Below are 22,432 nucleotides of genomic sequence, written 5' to 3' on the forward strand. Positions count from 1 at the left end.
TGAGGGTAAGGTGGTGCACACAGCCTATCTAGATCACGCCAAGGCTTTCGATACCATCCCCCACTCTGGAATTATAGACAGACTCACTAAACTAGGTATAAATCCGTATGTCACAAGATGGTTTGCCAACTGGCTCACTGACCGAACCCACACTGTGAAAGTAGCAGACTCTAAATCCAACTTCAGACCAGTGACAAGTGGAGTACCACAGGGTTCAGTCCTAGGTCCTCTCCTGTTTGGTATCTACTTCTCTGAAGTCCAGGCTAACACAGAAGGTCTTTGGCTAACACAGTTCACAGATAACTGCAAACTAGGAGCCATAATCAAATCTCCTAACAATGTGGACATCCTACAAAAGGGCCTCACTGAGACAGATGCCTGGTGTCAAAGCCATGGCCTCAAGCTCAATGCCAAAAAGTGCATTGTCATCCCTTTTGGTAAAAACTCTGTACCCATGAACTACCACATAGGCGGTAGTCTACTTAACACCGAAAGTGTGATAAGAGACCTTGGGACAGAGGTGGACAGTAGTCTCTCTTTTGATAATCACATCGCCACAGTAGTCAGGAAATCTTTCTATGTGGCACACCTCATCACAAAAGGTTTCTCATCCAGGAAAAAAGAGGTCATTGTTCCCCCCTACTCATCACTCATTAGACCCGTTATAGAGTACAACGCCCCTTTTGGTATGTACCTCACAAGACATCTACAACAACTGAAAAGGCCACAGAAATACCTCACAAAGAGGATTACCATCCTCAAATAGATCCCCTACGCAGACAGTCTCAAAAAACTCAAGCTTTACTTTGTCGCATATCGCCTACTCAGAGGCGATCTCTGCCTAACATACAAAGCTATGTCAAACCCAGAGCTGTTGGACATGCTCCACATAAAGAAATCCCAAACCCTCCGAACTACACGCTCTAGGGACCTAAACCTTGTCACCACAATAAACGGAACATGCTGGAGGGGATAGATTCCTGTCTCAGAGACTTCCCATACTTTGGAACAAACTACCTATCTATATCAAACAAAGCTCCTCATTAGCACTCTTCAAGAAAAATCTTGATGATTGGATGGGAGATAGGAAATTCGCCCCGGGGATCGCTTCTGTGGCTCTGCTTGACAGGGGCACAGGAAAATAATTTTCTTGGGTGGCAAAAACCAGGGTACCGTTTGGATTGGCTTATATAGACCCTAGTGCCAATAGCCTAGTACCTACCTATGAACTTGATTTTTCTATTGTAGTGTTTTTCTTTCTCATCCTCCCTCCATCCACAGCTCTTCGCAGGCATTGGGGACTGCTGCCCTTTTTCCTGATTCTGCATTTCCTCTTGTGCCATCGACACTTGATTTCTAGTTTGAATCAAAAAAACCTTTGCTATAATTGTTCATAGTTGTTAAATTAGTTAAAACTTAGAACTGCATTTGTTGCTATTTTGTGTGTGTGTGTGCATGTTTTTTTTTATTAGTGTGTACAGCCTTTAGTGTACCTTTTCTCAGTACATCATTTTTGTAGTTGGTTCAGATAGTGTCTGTTAAACCTACAGGCTTCAAGAGATGCACTTCTTGTGGGCATAAGCATAAAATCATTAAATAAGATGCCCACAAGAAGTGCGTCTACTGTTTAGGACCGGAGCTCTTTGAGTGTGAGTTTGTGCATCCTTCAGTCCAAGAACCTTGTTGGATAGACTTTAATAAACTCATATTGAAGTCCTTCTACTTGCATTGTGTCCTTCATCTGGGGCTCAAACCCCCTCTAAGCATGTCCCCTCCAAGGAATTAAAAAGAAGAGCCCTCTCTGCTCCTCAAGGACCTCGTCAGAGCCAATTGAGAAAAGACAAAAAATCTCTGATCTGACTACTTTGAATCCAAGCAAAGCAAAGACATCCTTGGGTCCTGTGATTTTTTTCAGATCTGGCAGGAGCCATTGTCATTTCATGTTCTCGTCTACCAAGTACTTCCACATCGGATCCTAAGATATTTGATGAGATTGCTAGGAGCCGTACACCGAACATCTTTTAAAGCCAGTGTCTTCGGCTCCTCCTTCCAAGATTTTGTTGACTCCTTCAAAATCCTCTAGGCCCACTTCCTCAGCTTTTCCTAGGTCTTCTTGCAATTTGACAGAGACCAATGTGGACAGGATGATGCGGAATTTTCTCAGGGCTCAGATCCAGATGGGAGTCTTGCCAAGTCTGTCCCCTCTCAGATCCATGAGTGCTCCGTCACATTCTATACACACTCCTTCTCCCATCCAGCATGTAGTTTCGAACCCCAGGATCCTGGATACCCAAGAGAGTTGGCGTTGGATCCGAGGATAGTCCCTTCCTCAAATACTATCATGTCACTGACTAGCTCTGCTCCATATTTGTCAGATCAGAGCAGGTCTCAGATTCAGGATGTCAATATCTGGTCCAGGGGGTTGGCTTCAGCTCTGACCTTTTCGACTCCTTCCCTTCCTCTCAGTGCCTTGGCCCTCAACAGCTTGGGTCCAATTCTCTCTGGAGGCCCCAGATCCGGTGTTAGCTCTGTTCTCTCCCCTCCATCTGTTTCTACTCCAAGGGAGAGGGAAGGAGTCTCTCTCTCTTGGTCTGTAAGGACCTTTGTTATGATCAGAGCACTGTCTTCTCAAATCTTGCACCCCCTGTTTCGTCATGCCCGAGCACTGACACCATCACTCCTGCCATAAGTCAGCCTACCCCAAGTAGCCTTCAGACCATTTCCCCTCTAGAAATTCACCTTTCTTCCAGTACTTCCCCCAAACACCCCACGGAGGAAATAGGTCAGCCTACCCCAAGTAGCCTCCAGACCATTTGCCCTCTGGAAATTCACCTTTCTTCCAGTACTTCCCCGAAACACCCCACGGAGGAAGTCTTCGAAAGAAAAAGTGCAAGAGCAGACGCACAAACTCCCCTGTGGAGACTCTCACTGAGGACACCTTTTTGATTTGGGAGAAGGGTGACCCCGATTACCACCTGAAGATGTCTCCTTTGGAGAAGTTCTAGTACTTCTTAAGCAAAAAGATGGCTGGTCTTCCCAACCCTCTTCTTCTGAGGAGCTGGTGTTCCTGGAGGCTTTCAGGGTCCGGGCCCTTGTATGTCTTTGGTGACACCCCAGGGGATGAACTTATTGATTTTAGTTTCTCACCAGGCTTGAAAGGAGCCAGACACGGGCAAGCCTATCCCTAAGCACCCAAACAGGTTCCTTTGCCCACCCTTTGACCATTTGCAGTAGTGTTATGGTGTTCCGGTAGCTGCAATTGTGTCGGCAGCCACAAAACAGGAGTTAGCAGAGCAAAGCTCCACTATCCATCTGCTGAACAAGGAGTCAGGAGTGATGGACAGGTACGGAAAGCATATTTATGCCTCAGCTACTTTTGCACTGAGGTCATTAAACTGTTTGGCACATTTCACCTGTTTGCAGAGAGAAATGTGTAAAGAACTAACTCTTTTGTCAAGGCCATGTTGGAGGAGGACTTGAAGAATGTTTCTCCACAACTGGTTACTCTATCTTCCAATACCAGTTCCACGATGAGGCTGATTTACCATACTGCGTAAGGCATCTCACGAGCCACTGGTTCAAGCATATCCATAAGGAGACATTCCTGGATGAGGCTCCATGACTTTGTGAACCCCTTGAAGGCATCCTTCATTAATGCCCCCTTTGATGGTTCCTTCTTATTTGGACCATTAGTGAAAGATATGAATACCCGCAGCGAGCAAGAAGGCAAGACTGTGTCGTGGGGACCAAGTGTTCCACCCCTCGGAGGACCTTTGCTAGATATCAGTGAGGAGGGAAGAAAACTTGCTTCAGGAAGTTTCAAGAACCTTTCCAAGACTCATGTGGAGATGCTTCCTCCAGAAGCAGAAGGGGGTGGGTTTAATGGAGGCACCACCCCAGAGGCGGGGGGGGGGGGTCTGCAAAATCAGGACTTCACTGAATCCTTCCCTGATTAAGCCCTATCAGTGCTCCTGAAGCACTGCCCAGCTGTCCATCTGTGGAGGCAGTCAGGGTTTGTCTGTCCTGCACCTAGAAGCCTGGACAAATATAACAAGCAATGCTTGGGTGCCAAGTATAATATCCAGAAAGTATTACATTCCCTTTTCCCCTTCACTTCAGAATCCCAGGAGGAAGCTCCCTGACGTACCACCCATTCAGAGGGAGTGCACTTCGCAGGAAGTTCAAAAACTTCAGTAAAAAAAAAAAAGAGTCATCCAAGAGGTGCTGGCTGACCAAATAGGATTCGGAACTTATTCACTTCTTTTTGTGCCAAAGAAAACAGGGGACCTAAGACCATTTCTGGATCTCAGCAACCTAAATCACTATGTCAAGAAGTCAAAGTTTTGGATGGTAACAGTCCAGTCTATTTTGCCACTTTTACGCAAGGATGATTGGATGTGCTCCATAGATCTCCAGGACGCATACTATCATTTCAAAATAGACAGGCTCTCCAGGAGACACTTGCACTTTTGGCTGGGAGCCAATCACTACCAATTCAGAGCATTGCCCTTTGGACTCACCACAGTCCCTGGGTGTTTACCAAGAGCATGGCAGTGGTAATGTCTCACTTGAGACTACAGGGACACCGAGTACTTCCTTATTTGGATGACTGGCTCATCACAGCTCCAGCCAAGCATCTCTTAGAAAAACCAAGAGACAGTGTCCTTTAGACTTGTGCTTACCTGGGGATCACAGTAAACAACGAGAAGTCTCAACTGGTCCCAACACACATTTTGGATTTTATAGGGGCAAATTTGAATGCAAACACTTGCATAGCTTCTCTTCCCTTCCCCCATCTAGTAGAGCTCAGACTGCAAATCCAGAAAGTCATCCGTAACAAGACAGTAGCTGCAGGACTGGTCCTGCAGGCCTTAGGTTCTATGGCAGTGACCATAACTTTAGTACCTCTAGCAAGATTCCACATCAGGATTCTACATTGACTTCTAACATCCCAATGACCCATTCTTCGCCTGCCAATCTTGCATCATATTATGGTAACCAGGTATTGCAAAAAGGATCTTCTGTGGTGGATCCACTCCGAACAGATTCTTGCAGGACGACATTTCTTCCCACCTCAGCCCCAGGCGATAGTGACCAAGGATGCCTTCCAGATTATGTGGTGGAGAGCATTATCTGGGCAAGGCAGACAGTCCAAGGCACTTTGTCAGTCATAGAGGCCAGCTTGCATGTCAGCGTTCTAGAGATGAGAGCAGTGCTGTTAGCGCTGCAGGCCTTTCAGTCTTTTCTCCCTCCAGGGACAGTTGTGAACCAGGCAGACATGTCAGTGGTATGGTAAATCATCAGACAGGGAGGAACCAAGTCTTACTCCATTTGTCGGGAAGGGTTTAGAGTTTGGCAGTGGGCGAGCTCTTCCATTCACTTTCTAATATTAATATACATCCTGGGGACTTCCAGTGTGATAGCATACAAGCTGAGCAGATGCATTCTCATGGCTTATGAGTGGTCTCTCAGTCCAAAAGTGGCACAGATGATTTTTCTTGCTGGGGCCAGTCTTGCTGTGACCTTCTTGCATCACCCCTAAACAAGTACAGCAGCTACTTTGCCCTGGTCCCCCCTCCGGGGGAGTCCTCAAGAGATGCTGTCTTTCACGATTGGCCCTCAGGACTCCTATATGCCTTTCCCCTGATTCTGTTAATCCCTCAAATTTTGAAGAAAGTAATCCGGTTGAAGAGCAAAGTGATCCTCATTACCCCCTTCTGGCCTCGACCAGTTTGGTTCCCCTTCCTCTGGCATCATCTGATTTAGCAGCTGTGGACTCTGGACCCAGCTCAAGATGTCCTGTCTCATCCAGAGGGATTAGTTTATCCGAACTTTCAGAACCTAAAGCTCACAGCATGGCTTCTGCACTTCCATTGATCCCCAGCCCTACCATTATGTCTCCTCCAGTCCGTAAGATTATTTTGGCCTCTCTTAAATCCTCCACTATCAAACTTTATTGTAGCAAATGGAAGAGGTTTTCATATTGGGCTTATGTTGATGACATTGACTTTTTCTCAGCTCCTATCACAAAAATGTGAGTTTTTGACATTGGTTGTTGAAGGAGCGGCTTCTGCCACTACTATCAGAGTTCAGCTACCAGCTATTTCAAATTTTCACTATGGTTTACAGAACACCCCATTAACATCTGATAAACTCTGCAAGGCTTTTCTGAAAGGGAACTTGATGTGGAAGCCTCCTTATAAAGACCCATATGTCCCATAGGATCTCAGTTTGGTTCTTCAGACTTTTTGAGCCTGCAGCCACTTGTGAGCTAGTGCTTGTCCTGGACAACCGCTTTACTAATAGCTATTACCTGCGCAAAATAATTTCAGACATCCAGGCACTGTCTTGTAAACCTCCTTGTTTGATTTTTTCACCCAGATAGGGTTTCTTTAAAGACCAGTTCATCTTTCCTACCAAAGGTTGTCTCGGAGACCAATATTTACCAGACTATGAATTTACCAGTCTTTTTTTTCCAAAATTTTCAAATAAAGGTGAATACTGTCTTCATTTATTAGATGTCCGCAGACAATTGCGTTTTTACCTCCATAGAACGAGACTGATCAGACAATCTGATCAACTGTTTGTTACCTTTTCTAGTCCAAAGTTATGCTTTCTAGATGGTTGAAAGACTGTATTTCCTTCATATACACCAAGAGGAATGTTAAATTACCTGGATCTGTTGAGGCCCACACTGTACCAGCACAATAGCCACTTCAACATTTTTTTTTACTCCAGGGCTTCCTTGGATGACATTTGTGCAGCAGCAACCTGGGCTACCTCACATACCTTTATTACTCATTACAAATGGGATCTGGCCTCCAAGGGAAGAGCTTCCTTTGGTTCTGTGGTGCTCAGGAATATCCTTCCATGAGTCAATCCAAGGTATAAAGTAGCTGAGGACTCTCTCCCACATGTTAAGGAATAAATGAAGATCGACAACATCAGATAAAGAAGATGTTCTTCATGTTTCACTGTTGCAGTCATTAAACTTGGGTTATCCTGCTGGCAGACTACCCTCAGTCGGCCTGAATTCCAAAGTCTAGGTCCGGCATCGGTTGCTGTCGCCTCTTCCTTGACGTCAGTGCGCCAGGGGTATAAAAGATGCAGCCGACACAATTTTCTTCAGTCTTTCTTGCCGCGCAGTGCCTGAAGCAGAAGCAGTTCGCAAGTGCCGGTCGGCCGACTCCTGAGATTTTTGTGTTCGAATTTCAGATCCGAAGTCTTCATTAAAAGCTAAGTACCCGTTGAAACTTTTTCTTGCTCCAGACCGATGTCAGAAAAAGATAATAATTGTATTTCTTGTGGGAAGCAAATATCTCATAAGGGCTTTCATTCTTACTGTATTCCTTGCCTAGGCCCTGATCACAATGTTGCTAGCTGTCAGTTTTGTGCTAGATTTAACCAACACACTATCAAGCGTTGGTTCGATTTTGCATTTCATTACTTTGGCCGAAGATTTAATTATATAATGCCGGCGAAACAGCCGACAACTGGAGGTTACAAAAAACGCAAGGACAAAGATAGGCATCCGAGGTCCAAAACCGACAACGAAGCCTCTTCTAGGTCAGTCACCGGTTCTCAGTGAGGCACTTTCGCAGCCCCTGGCACCCGCTACCAACTCCCACGTGGAGCCGACTGGGTCTCTGGAAACTCAAGGTATTGGACACTCGGAAATCACTCCCTCAGATGGGTTTGGAGCCGCTGAGCAGGCATCGGCTTCTGAGTGTGTCTTCAGACCTACACAACTATATATTAAGCCATCTTCAGCTTCAATGACGAAGACTAAAGCAGCTCTAAAGACAAAGAAACAAGTACAGCATTCTCCTACTCAGACTTCCATGCCTAAAAAACAGATGCTGAAAATGGCCGAAGACCTAATTACTTTGATCAGGGGCTCCCATCCCCCTCCTGATAAGAGGCCTAGGCAAGAGACAGAGTATGATTCTTCTGATCAGGTATCCTCTATTTCCTCTGATTCCTCTTCTGAACAGGATTACTCCATGCTTTCCTATGAGGATTCTGATGCTGAAGAATCCATTCCTTCAGCCTGTCCTCCTGAGGACTATTCTTTTGGGGAAACACTGCATACTATGAGGGAGCATTTCCTTTGGGAGAGCCAAGATTATTCTGAATCTAAGAAAAGGCTCTGAGACTTTCTTCTTCTTCCTCAGCACAGACCCATTGCTATTCCACCTGTCCTAGACATTGTAGATGATGTATTTTCAGAGTCCGGACTGTCCCCTGACTCTTTACCCCCTGCACCTGCTAAGCCAGACAGATACTACAAGGTCCCAGATTCTCATAAATTCCTATATAAAAACCCCCGCTGCTGACCCGGAAACTATATCTCAGGGTCCCAAGGGGGTTAAAGCTTCCACTGCAAAAAACCCTGTCCCCTCGGATAGGGATTCTAGGGCTCTAGACAGATGGGGGAAAAAAGTTTACACTTCTGCCACCCTGGCTGTAAGGGCTTTAAATTGTCAATTTCATATGCTTAAATATCAGCAATATTTAATGTCTTTACTTAAACAGAAAATGTTGACAAATACTGAATGTTCAGAGAACAAGGAATTACAGAATTTATTGCATGCAACTGAACAAGTGGGAAAGCATACTTTGCAATGTGGTTATGATTCACTGGAGGCCTCTTGCAGGGCCGCTGTTACAGGTTCTGTTATTAGAAGGCATGCTTGGTTAAAGGAACAGAATCTGCCTGATCATGTTAAAGCAAAATTATTAGATGCACCATTACAGCATGATACTTTGTTTGGTACTAAAGCAGAAGAGGTGTTGAAAAAAATGGAGGATAAAGCAAAATCCATGCAGGCAGTCAAGGATTTCGTACAGGTACAGCCACCCAGGTTTAGCAGGAGCTGGCCTTCTAAAAATTGGTCCTTTCCATTCTCAGACAGACCACAAAGAGGCAGATACAGGTGTCCCAGAGGCAGATCTCAGCCCCAAGGCGCATACAGGCCTAAACAATGGGGTGCTCCTACCTCCAAAAGCGGAGAAGACAAATCACAACCTTACAGGAAACAGTCCCAATGACTTTCCTCTGCCAGTTCCAAGCAGTCTTCTTTGGACAGCCCCCTTAGGGGGAAAACTAGCACTTTTTTCATCAAATTGGAAAATAGTTACCCAAGACAAATGGGTCCTGAACATAGTGTCCCAAGGCTACAGGTTCCATTTTACCAAGGTCAACGTGCATGCCAGACCTGCCACACAATCAATGGGCAGAGGCACAAAAACAAATTACAGCCCTCATGGACATGAGGGCCATTCATCAAGTACCACAGCAAGAGTAGGGGCAAGGATTTTATTCCAGACTTTTCCTAGTACCCAGGAAGGACAAAACCTGGTGACCAATTCTGGACCTGTCTATACTAAGTACGTTTCTGGAAATTCTAAAATTCAAAATGTTGACTCTTCAGCAGCTACTGCCCATGTTGGGCAAGAGGGCTTGGCTCGTAACTTTGGACCTAAAGGAGGCATTACCTGCATGTCCCAATCAATCTTGCAGAAGATACCTCAGATTCATAGCTGGCTCAATGCATTACCAATTCTCTGCACTGCCCTTTGGCTTATCTACTGCGCCCAGGGTCTTTACAAAATGCCTGGCACCAGTAATTGCGCTTTGCAGACAAAAAGGAATTCAAATATATCCCTACTTGGATGACTGCCTAATTCAAGCAGAGAACAAAGACACTTTTCTAAAGCATCTGGCGTTTGTAAAAAGATTACTAATTGGCCTAGAGTACACAGTAAACGAAAATAAATCAAAACTAGTGCCCTCTCAAGAGATAATATTCCTGGGTGCAAGCTTAAATACAACTGCCCAAGTGGCTTATCTCACGCCAGACAAGCAAAAACAACTGACTACTTACTTCAAGAAATTGGCAACAAAAACCCAATTACCTGCAAGGAAAATCCTGCAGGCCTTGGGTTTCATGGCATCCTGCATTCTTGTAATTCCATATGCCAGACTGCATATGAGGAAACTACAATGGTATCTGAAAAGTGTTTGGACTCAGCATTGCCACAGCCTGGAGACAATAATTGCACTCATTCTCTGCCTACAACAGGAGTTTCGATGGTGGGCAGAAGCCTGTCGCCACAACAAGGGTCTGCCATTCAGTTTACCCACAGCCAGACAGACACTGACAACGGATGCATCAGATTATGCCTGGGAGGCCCATATGGCAGGAAAATGTATTCAGGGCACATGGCCTGCTAACCAGATGCATCTTCACATCAATCAAAAAGAAGTGCTAGCTGTACAAAATGCCCTGACAGCTTTCAAGTACCTGCTTCATCCAGGACAGTTACTGATAAAGACAGACAACACTACGGTCATGTGGTACATAAACAAGCAGGGAGGTACACATTCCTACCTCCTCTGCAGACAAGCAATGACCTTATGGGACACAGCATTGGCTTTTCAAGTTCACCTGCAAGCACAATTCCTGCCAGGAAAAACAAATACTCTGGCAGACGAACTAAGCAGAAACCTCATGGATCCCCACGAATGGAAACTGGATCTACAAGTCTTCAAAATGATAATAAGGAAATGGGGATGCCCAGACATAGATCTATTTGCCTCCCCTCACAACTGTCAATTGCAGAGATTTTGCAAAAGGGTTTACCACAAGCAAGCATGGCAAGTGAATGCCCTATCATTCAGCTGGAAAAATCTAACCGTATATGCTTTTCCTCCACTGCCTCTCCTCCCTAGAGTACTCCTAAAGGTCAGACAAAAGAAGCCAAAAATGATTCTGATTGCACCAGACTGGCCACGCCAGCACTGGTACCCAATCCTATACAGCTTGCTTCAAATTTCTCACTTGCTGACCCAACAAAACAATCAGATCCTGCACAGCCAACTCAGGACCTTAAACCTGGCAGCATGGCAGATAATGTAGCCATTTAGAGCACTCCTCTTTCAAAAGCTGTTATGAATGCTATCTTGGAGTCCAGGAGGCCTAGTAGCAGAAAATCTTATGCAGAAAAATGGAAGAGAGTCTGTGCTTGGAACCATGAACAAGGCATTGACACGTCTGTACCAAATATTCCTCAGATTTTACAATACCTAACTGAGATGCTGAACAAAGGCCTTTCTTTCTCATCAATTAAGATTCATGCCTCTGCCATTTCTGCACATTACAATACGGAACCACCTATCTTTTCTCATCCTTTAATAAGGCAGTACCTCAGAAGGGCCAAAAACATTAGGCCTCCAAGGAGAGCACCAATTCCAGCCTGGGACCTCAATTATGTTTTGGAAAAACTTACACTGCCTTCTTTTGAGAGAGCATCAACAGCAGATATAAAATTCTTATCCTGGAAAATAGCTCTGCTGCTAGCCATAACCTCTGCAAGGCGAGTCTCGGAGCTACAGGCACTCATCCAGACAGGGTTTCTCTGAGGACAAACCCTACATTTATGCCTAAGGTGGTGTCCAGTGTGGCCCTCAACCAAACCATTCACTTGCCTACCTTTTACCCAAATCCACAGAACAAGGGTGATAAAATTCTGCATTCTTTGGACATACACAGGCAGTTGCGCTTTTACTTGGACAGAACTAAAGCTTTCAGAAAGTCTGAGCAACTTTTAGTGTCATATGCTGCAGGATCACAAGGAAAGGCTATCTCAAAACAGACTATTTCTAAATGGATAGTCCATTGCGTCAGTTTCTGCTACTTTCAACATGGCAAATCAGTGCCTAAGGGCATTAGACCTCATTCCACCAGAGCAGCAGCCACTTCAGCAGCCTTCCTCAGAGGAGTACCAACCAAAGAAATTTTAGAGGCTGCAACTTGGAGTTCAGTGCACACCTTTACAAAGCACTACCACTTGCCTCTCTACTCTAAGTCCAGAGCAGGCTTCACCACTGCAGTTCTGCAGGGCCTCATAGCCTCTCCTAATCCTATTTAGCCCAGCCACCCATCCTCAGCTTTGGGATTCTACCCAAGAGTAATGACTGCAACAGTGAAACACAATGAACATAGTACAGTTGTGTACCTACCATAAATGTAGATGTTCGAGTGTATTCACTGTTGCAGTCCAAGTTACCCACCATCCCCCTTCTCTTTGTTGGGACTTATCTGCACTTCTCTATCCTATACAACCGTTTTGGTGTATTTGCTTGTAGATGAAGGAAATGTTATTTTTGTGCATGCATTTCTGATGGATATATTTTTCAGCCTACCTATTTGGGGCACCTGACATCTGGGGCAAGAAAAACTGAAGAAAATGGCGTCGGCTGCATCTTTTATACCCCTAGCGCACTGACGTCAAGGAAGAGGCGACAGCAGCCGACGCCGGACCTAGACTTTGGAATTCTGGCCGACTGCGGGTAGGCTGCCAGCAGGATAACCCAAGAGTAATGACTGCAACAGTGAATACACTTGAACATCTGCATTTATGGTAGGTACACAACTGTACTTTGTCGGTTCTGTGCTAGATTTAACCAACGCACTATTAAGCGTCGGTACGATTTTGCATTACACTTTTTTGGTAGAAGATTTAATTATATGATGTCATCTGATAGCCATCCGACTACCGGAATTCACAAGAAACGCAAAGAGAAAGAAAAGGACAGGCATCCGAGGTCCAAAACCGACAACGAGGCTTCTTCAAAGCCAGTCGCCGGTTCTCAGTGAGGCACCTTCGCAGCCCCTGACGCCCGCTACTTTAGACCCGCAGGCCGCTACCGACTCCCACGTCTTGTCGACTTGGCTGCTGGAAGCTCAAGGTATTGGACCTTCGGAGACCATTCCCTCAGATGGGTCTGGAGCCACTGAGCAGGCATCGGCTTCTGAGGGTGTTTTCAGACCTACTGAATTATACATTAAAACAACTTCAGCTTCAAAGGCAAAGACTAAAGCACCTTTAAAGACAAAGAAACAAGTACAACAGCCTCATGGACAGGCCTCCATGCCCAAAAAACAAATGCTGAAAATGGCCGAAGACGTAATTACTTTGATCAGGGGTTCCCATCCCCCACCTGATAAAAGGCCTAGGCAAGAGACAGAATATGAATCTTCAGATCAGGTTTCCATTTCATCTGATTCCTCTTCTGATCAGGAATACTCTCTTCCTCCCTATGAGGATTCTGATGCTGAAGAATCTATCCCTTCAGCCTCTCCTCCTGAGGATTACTCTTTTGGGGAAACCTTGCATACCATGAGGGAGCATTTCCACTGGGAGAGCCAAGATTTTTCAGAATCTAAGAAAAGGCTCAGAGACTTCCTTTTACTACCACAGCACAGGCCCCTAGCTTATTCCACCTGTGTTAGACATTGTAGATGATGTATTTTCAGAGTCCAGTCTGACCCCTGACTCCTGACCACCAGCTCCTGTTAAGCTGGACAGGTACTACAGGGTTCCTGACTCATAAATTCCTTTTCAAAAACCCTGCTGCTGACCCAGAAACCATCTCTCTGGGTCCCAAAGGGGTCGAGGCTTCCACTGCAAAAAACCCTACCCCCTCTGACAGGGATTCTAGGGCATTGGACAGATGGGGAAAAAAGATTTACACTTCTGCTACCTTGGCTATAAGGGCTTTAAATTGTCAGTTTCATATGCTCAAATATCAGCAATATATTATGTCACTGCTTAAACAGAAAATGTTGATAAATTCTGAATGTGCAGAAAACAAAGAAATGCAGGATTTATTGCATGCAGCTGAACAAGTTGGGAAGCATACTTTGCAATGTGGTTTTGATTCTTTGGAGGCCTCCGGCAGGGCCGCTGTTACGGGTTCTGTCATCAAGGAGGCATGCTCGGTTAAAGGAACAAAATCTGCCTGATCATGTCAAAGCAAAATTATTAGATGCTACATTACAGCATGATACCTTGTTTGGTGTTAAAGCAGAAGAGGTGTTAAAGAAAATGGAAGACAAAGCTAAATCTAGGCAAACGGTTAAGGATTTCTTACAGGTACAGCCTCCAAGATTTAGCATACGCTGGCCTACAAAGAATTGGTCCTTTCCAGTGTCAGACAGACCACAAAGAGGCAGATACAGATGCCCAAGAGGCGGATCCCAGCCCCAAGGTTCGTACAGGTCTAAACAATGGGGTGCTTCTACCTCCAAAAGTGGAGAAGACAAATCACAGTCATACAGGAAACAGTCAAAATGATGTCCCCCTGCCCGCACCACCAGACCGAAAAGAGGATCTAGGTGACAGCCTTACTCCAAACCAACCAACCATCCACTTATCTTCTGGCAGCACCTTTGGGGGGAAAATTAGCACTTTTTTCTCAAAATTGGCACATAACCCGGGACAAATGGGTCCTAGACATAGTGTCACAAGGCTACAAGTTTCACTTCCATACCCTGCCAACGACAAACAGTTGGCCAGACCTGCCAAAACATCATTGGGCAGAGGCACAAAAGCAAGTCTCATCCCTCATGGACATGAGGGCCGTTCAACAAGTACCAGAGCAAGAGCAGGGACAAGGATTTTATTCAAGGCTGTTCTTGGTGCCAAGAAAGGGCAACACCTGGAGACCAATACTGGACCTATCTTTTCTGAACACATATCTGGATATACCAAAATTCAAAATGTTGACTCTACAGCAGCCTGCCCATGCTGGGCAAGAAGGCTTGGCTTGTGACTTTAGACCTAAAAGAGGCATACCTGCATGTCCCAATCAGATAAACATGCAGAAGATACCTCAGATTCAAAGCTGGCACAATGCACTACCAATTCTCTGCACTGCCCTTTGGCTTATCTACTGCGCCCAGGGTCTTCACAAAGTGCCTGGCACCAGTAATTGCATTCTGCAGACAAAGAGGAATACAGATATATCCTTACTTGAACGACTGCCTCATTCAAGCAGAGAACAAGGACATTCTACTACAGCATCTGGCGTTTGTAAAGAGATTTCTAACAGACCTAGGGTACACAGTCAACGAAAAGAAATCAAATCTAGTACCCTCTCAAGAGATAATATTCCTGGGTGCAAGCTTAAATACAACTGCCCAGATGGCTTATCTCATGCCAGACAAACAAAAGCAACTGACTACCTATTTCAACCTGTTGGCAACAAAGGCCCAGTTATCTGCAAGAAAAATTCTACAGGCTTTGGGCTTCATGGCATCCTGCATTCTACTAATTCCATATGCGAGACTGCATATGAGGAAACTTTAATGGTACCTAAAAAGTGTTTGGACTCAACATTGCCTCAGCCTGGAAACAATAATTACCCTCATTCCCTGCCTGCAACAGGAGTTTCGATGGTGGGCGAAGGCTTGTCACCAGAACAAGAGACAGCCATTCACCTTACCCCCAGCCAGGCAGACATTTACAACAGATGCATCAAATTATGCCTGGGGGGCCCACATGGCAGGAAGATGGATTCAAGGCACATGGTCCGCAAATCAAATGCATCTTACATATCAATCAAAAAGAGATGCTAGCTGTTCAGAATGCCCTGACAGCCTTCAAGGACCTACTTCATCCGGGACAACTACTGGTAAAGGCAGACAACACCACGGTCATGTGGTATATAAACAAGCAGGGAGGCACTCATTCTTACCCCCTTTGCAGACTAGCCATGACTTTGTGGGACACAGCATTCACTTACCAGGTCCATCTGCAGGCACAATTCCTGCCAGGAAAGATAAATACTCTGGCAGACGAACTAAGCAGAAACCTCATGGATCCCCACAAGTGGAAATTGGATCCACAAGTCTTCAGCATGATAACAAGGAAATGGGGATGCCCGGATATAGATCTATTTGCCTCTCCTCACAACTACCAATTAAAAAGTGTCTGCACAAGGACTTATCACAGACAAGCATGGAAAGTGGACTCCCTATCTTTCAGCTGAAAAAGCTTAGCAGTATATACCTTTCCTCCACTGCCTCTCCTCCCCAGGGTACTCCTAAAGGTCAGACAAGAGAAGCCAAAGATTATACTGATTGCCCCAGACTGGCCCCGCCATTACTGGTATCCAATCCTAAGGAATTTGTCTCAATGCCCGGCTTGGACCTTGCCTCAAATACCTCATCTACTGTCCCAACAAAACATTCAGATCCTGCACAGCCAACTAAAGACCTTAAATCTGTCAGCATGGCAGATAATGTAGTCATACAAAATGCGCCTCTCACTAAAGCTGTGATGGATGTCATTTTGAAGGCCAGAAGGCCTAGTACCAGAAAATCTTAAGCTGGAAAGTGGAAGAGATTCTATGCTTGGATCCAGGCACAAGGAATTGACACAGCTATACCAAATATTCCTCAGATTTTGCAATACTTAACTGAGATGCTGGACAAAGGCCTATCCTTCTCATCAATTAAAATTCATGCTTCTGCCATTTCGGCTCATTACAATACAGAGCCACCAATCTTTTCTCATCCTTGGTTAAAGCAGTACCTCAGAGGAGCCAAAAACGTAAGGCCTCCAAGGAGATCACCAATACCTGCATGGGACCTCAATTATGTCTTGGAAAAACTCACCCTCCCTCTTTTTGAGCCAGCCGCTACAGTTTTTATCTTGGAAAACAGCTCTGCTCCTAGCAATAACCTCTGCAAGACGAGTCTCAGAGCTACAAGCACTCATGGCTGTGGAACCTTTTATCATTTTTTATCCAGACAGGGTTTCCCTGAGGACAAACCCAACAATTTTGCCTAAAGTAGTGTCCAGTGTGGCCCTTAACCAAACTATTCATCTGCCTACTTTTTATCCAAACCCACAGAATAAGGGGGAGAGAATTCTGCATTCTTTGGACATACACAGACAGCTACGCTTCTACTTGAACAGAACCAAAGCTTTCAGAAAGGTAGAGCAACTACTAGTGGAATATGCTGCAGGATCACAAGGAAAGGCGATCTCAAAGCAGACTATTTCAAAGTGGATAGGCCACTGCATTCGTTTCTGCTCTTCACAACATGGCAAGCCAGTGCCTAAGGGCATTAGGCCACATTCAACCAGAGCAGCAGCCACTTCAGCAGCCTTCCTCAGGGGAGTACCAACCAAAGACATTTTAGTGGCTGCTACCTGGAGTTCAGTGCACACCTTTACAAAGCACCATCATTTACCACTCTACTCTAAATCCAGGGCAGTCTTTGCCACTGCAGTTCTGCAGGGCCTCATAGCCACTCCTAATGCTATTTAGCTCTAGCCTCCCAACCATAGCTATGGGATTCAACCCAAGTGTAATGACTGCAACAGTGAAACACGAAGAACACAGTACAGTTGTGTACACTTACCATAAATGTAGATGTTCGAGTGTATTCACTGTTGCAGTCCAGGTTACCCACCCACCATCCCCCATATATTTGCTGGATCTTATCTGCACTTCTCTAATCTATGCAACCTATGTGGTGTATTTGCTTGTAGATGTAGGTATAATATATTTTGGTGCATGCATGTTTTATTGGCATATTTTTAGCCCACCCTTTTGGGGGCACCTGACATCAGGGGCAAGAAAAACTGAAGAAAATGGCGTCAGCTGCATTTTTATACCCCTGGCGCACTGACATCAGGGAAGAGGCGACAGCAACCGACGCCGGACCTAGACTTTGGAATTCAGGCCGACTGAGGGTAGCCTGCCAGCAGGATAACCCAAGTGTAATGACTGCAACAGTGAATACACTCGAACATCTACATTTATGGTAAGTGTACACAACTGTACTTTTTGCTCGCCATAACGTTCCATCTGTTATTAATCTTCATTTATCCGTGACTCCCCTCTCTCCATCCCCCATCCTTTTTATATCTCTTGGTGGAATGAGCTGTGTCTTTATTCATACTTCTTTTTAACCATCCTATACCAGGTATGGTCTCCACAAAAGTAATCCTAGGATAAATTTATTCTGTCAGTCAGTCAGCAAACTCGATCTGAGGTAAAATAGAGAGGAAGAGTTTGGGTAGGGATAAAGCTTGAGAGTTTTTGTTCCCTGCTGGCTGTAGTACAGCCTAGCCGGTTCTGATTTCGGAACCAAACTCACACGTCAAGGATAAATGATGATCAACAACACAGATGGAACGTTATGGTGAGTGCACAACTTTTTTTCATTTTATTTACAAGTGTAAAGAAATTGATAGTGAGGGTGATATTTTGATATCTAGTTTGTATGTAAAATTATTTTATTCAGTGATGCCACAAAAGGAGGACTGCGAACATTGGATAGTCAAACTGATTTAGTGATTAATTTACTTGAATTCATTTTAGACATATTTCGTTTACATTTACAAGTATCAGAACCTGATACTTTTTTTATCACAACTAGATTTTAGGGCTGGTGATGCAGCAGTGATGATCTCTAGATGTACTAGCATAGTAATAGCAGACTGGAAGAATAAGCTTATTTTAGAGTCAGATTATTGTAAGAATAACATCAGTTTTTAATGTGGTTTTTGACAGTTTGGTTGGAATTGTTCTCAGGAAATTTTTGTTTTGTTTTTGAATGCAAACACAGATTATTTAATGTTATACAGTAGTGACAATGACTCAGAAGTTGCAATATTTGGATATAGAAGTAGTTTGACTTGATGGCAGCCAAAACGACACATTTATGCAAAATCAGTTAATGATGATTAGCTATTTACATTATGGCAATGCTATCTCATGATATTGGAAAAATAGTGTTGTAAACAGTCACTAAGAGCTTTTAGATTAAAAAGATTTGAAGGAAGTGCAAGTGATGATAAATTAGTTTCAGAGTAGGGGTTACCAAGTGGGAAAGCCAAATGAGGTAGTAAAGGAAGTGAAGAATAAAGCAAAGGAATTTTATAACTCTGTACTGTAAACAAGAGTGGGTCTCGAAATGAAAACTTGCAAATCGCAAATTACTAGGTTGTATGCTAACAAAGAAGTGAATACATATTGCATTGAAAATAAAAAAATAATTGGAAGATGGACTTCCAGGACGGCTGCACACAGAGCAGCAGGTTGATTTGAACTCTCAAAGATTGAACACTGAGAATCTGTCTAAAAAAAAATAAATAAAAGTTCTCAATCTGGGTTAGATTAACTTGTAATTATACTGTTTGGATGCTAACAAAGAAGGCGTTTGGAGAAAGTGAGAGAAAATCAGTCATAAAAGGATGGGAAGAACCTTGTATCTGTTCACCAAAAAACAGATCTAATGATGTCCTTCTATACCAGTGTTGCAGTATTCACTTTGGTGTGGGATTTTCTGCCTCAGGCGATCTGACGTTGGCTCCTGTACAAAAGCTTTTGCCTAGCTGCTGTAGGTGCGTGGGACATCACACGCAGGGCTATAAACCAGGGTCCTTAAATGTGTCGTCGGCACGCACAGACTTCAGAACTTTTCAGCTGCAGAAGTCGTCACTTCAATTGTTCAGCTCCTACTTATGATTACTTCGGAAAGATAAGTACCCCGTTGGGGTTTTTAGTTTTCTCTATCATTGCTTGTACTTGGTTTGCTGTAGTTGTTGGCCACTGTCATCTAAAAAAAGGCAAATGTAATTGCAGGCAGCAGATACCACACAAAGATTCTCACGACAAGTGTGCATTTTGTCTAGTTAAGGAACTTGACCATACGTTGTGTTCCATTTGTAAGTCCTTCATGCCCAAGATGCTTCGCAGCCATCTGGCCGCATTAAATTTATATCTCGAGATCCAGCGTCTTAAAGCCTAGCCTTTAGGGATGGACCCAGAGTCAGTCGACCAACCCAAACTACCCAGGAAGAAGGCCAAAGTTTCCAGGCATGTTCCTACTGCCACTCCGCTGTCGGACGTCCTGCTGGTTTCTGATATAGAGGCCGAGGAATGCTTGTTTTCTCCATTAGCTTCGGTTCCCGATGAGGAATCCTTTTCTGCAGCCATGGAATGCATGTCCGCAGAGACTATTCAGCCGTCAGCCCCAACCAACATTGAAGGGGAACCTCTTGTTGGACAACCGACCGAGTCCTCTCCTACTGCAGGCTGGGCTTCAATCCCTAGGCCATCCCTGAAGCCTACACCTTCCAAAAAAAAAAAAAACAGAAGACAAAACATGTTACTTTTGCTTCTGAAACTCAGCCAGATTGGCAATCTTTTACAAACTCCTTTATGCAGGCCTTGATGGCCCTTAGGCCCACAAGCCCTGCTCCTTCCACCATCCCTATGCTCAGTTGTCACCTATCCTCTGCTTCTTCTCCCCAACACCCAACTACTCAAGAGGGAGAAGAACAGCATTATCAATATGATTCCTCCTCTGAGAAATCAGTCTCTTACTTGTCTCAAATTGCTTCCCCTATTGACTACTATTCCTTGATGAAGACTCCATTGAAGGGGACTCCCCACCTGAAGATTTAATTTTTTGGGGAAACTATAACTAATATAAAGGAGTACTTCAAGTGGGACAATACCCTGATGTCTGACACCCAAAAGAGATATTTTGAACTTCTGCATCTTGAGTCTCCCTCTCCTTCAGCTATACTTCCTGTGTTCCCAGACTCCTTCCTGGATGCATTCAGCTCTGTCTATAAGAACCCAGACTCTCAGCCCCCAGCCCCTAAAAGACCAGACAGGTTTTATAAGGTGCCTGATGACCACAAATTCCTGGTTAAGCCTGATCCAGCTGTCACTGCTGTGACTCCTGACAGACAATCTAGACAGGTACCTTCTGCCAGTCTCCTACCAACAGATAAAGGGCAGCAAAATCATGGCTAGACTGGGCATGAAAGTGTGTACTTCTTCCACCTTGGCTTTCAGAACCATTAATTACCAAACGCATATGGTAAAATATGCTCTGGACCTAGTGTCTCAGGCCTCTACCCTGTTAGCCTCTATACTTGACTGTCCTACTAAGTCTGACATTGCATCAAAACTTTTCCTAGCAACCAAGTGGCCAGACACTGCATCAGGTGTAGTTATGTTGCAGCAGAAGCCACGGCCAGGTATGCAGCTTCTGCATCTGCCCTACACAGATATTCCTAGCTACGCCTTCAACCCCTTCCAGAGGATTTCAAATCCAAAATTATGGGTGCTTCACTGGACCACAATCTTATTTTGGCAAGAATTCAGCTGAGCTGTTTAAAAACTTGTAAGAGAAAAGCAAAGAGCTGCAAGACATCAAACATTTGATGTTGTCCCCTTCCCTAAGTATTATAGGAATTATCCTGCTAAGACTTCCTTTGTCAGGAGGATGCCTTCCACTTCTCATCCCTCCTCCACCAGACCGAAAAGAGGATCTAGGTGACAGCCTTACTCCAAACCCAACCAACCATCCTCCAAACAGCCCTTTCCTAGCAGAGGGGCCCCTCCTCGGTTTGACTGCCTTGTCCCCACCTCTCCTTGTCTGCTCGCCTACCCCACTGCCTCCACTTTTAGAAAACCATCACCTCAGACCTTTCCATTATTCAAAGAGGATACTTCCTGTCTTAGAAGGAAAAGCCAAGGCCAAAAAAATTCCCTTCCCACCAAAAGATCAGCTCCATCTATTCCCACATATTCTGTAGGAGGTCCTCTCCCTAGGAACTATAGAACCAGTCCCTGTGGGCCAGGAAGGGAAAGGATTCTATTCTCATGTATTTCTAGTCCCAAAAAAAGGATGGTCCTTGGAGACCCATATTAGACCTATTCTACCTAAATCAGTTCCTAAAAGTTCCACCCTTCAGGATGCTGTCTCTGCAAACCCTCCTACCGCTAATAACCACCCCAAGCCATCATGGTCACTCTGGACTTAAAGGAAGCTTATCTCCACCTTCCTATCCTGCCCTTCCACAGAAAATATCTGAGATTTACTGGCATTTCCTTACATTTTCAATTTACAGCCTTGCCCTTTGGCTTATCTACTGCTCCAAGAGTGTTGACAAAATGCCTGGCTCCTGCCATTGCATTTTGCCGAACCAAGGGCATCAAAATATACCCTTACCTGGACGATATCCTGCTCCTAGCGGAATCAAAAACTATACTCCTAAGTTACCTAAAATTCACCATGACCATCCTGCACACCCTAAACCTTTCAAAATCATCTCTAAACCCACAGCAGGACAAAGTTTTCCTATGATGCAGAATCACATCAGATTTGATGAGATCCTTCCTTCCACAGGACAAAGTGCAGTCTCTCTGAAATCACTTCCAAGATCTTCTGGGGTATCTCACCTTACCGCAAGGCAGTGCCTACAAGTACTGGGACTCATGGCAGCCACGATCCCCATGCTCCCTTTAGCCAGGTTGCACATGAGAAAATTTCAGTGGTACTTAAACAATGTATGGTCTCAGCACCTACACTCCCTAGACCAACAAACCCCCCCCCCCTTCTGCCCTGCCTAAAGTCAAAATTGAGGTGGTGGATTCAACAAATCCTCCGAAACCAAGGCATTCCCCTGTAACTTCCTCTTCCTACGCAATCCATGCATCAGATCTAGGGTGGGGGGCAACTCTAAAGGGTTACAGGGTTCAAGAATCTTGGACCCCTGCCCTACAACAACAACACATCACCGTCAGGGAGATAACTGCAGTCTTGCT

General features: G+C 44.8%; 1 protein-coding gene across 1 annotated transcript in view; it reads left to right on the plus strand.

Annotated features, from left to right (window-relative positions):
- Window positions 1-22,432, plus strand: part of AMFR (autocrine motility factor receptor) — a 1,369,298-nt gene that overhangs the window by 901,517 nt on the left and 445,349 nt on the right. The window contains exons 11-12 of the mRNA XM_044081420.1: window positions 5,548-5,568; window positions 15,680-15,697. Of these exons, the coding sequence (XP_043937355.1) occupies window positions 5,548-5,568; window positions 15,680-15,697 (39 nt within the window). The remainder of the gene's footprint in view (window positions 1-5,547; window positions 5,569-15,679; window positions 15,698-22,432) is intronic.

This window comes from Protopterus annectens, chromosome 8.part0 (assembly GCF_019279795.1).
Source record: "Protopterus annectens isolate FY-2018-M chromosome 8.part0, PAN1.0, whole genome shotgun sequence".
NCBI classification, from domain to species: domain Eukaryota; kingdom Metazoa; phylum Chordata; order Ceratodontiformes; family Protopteridae; genus Protopterus; species Protopterus annectens.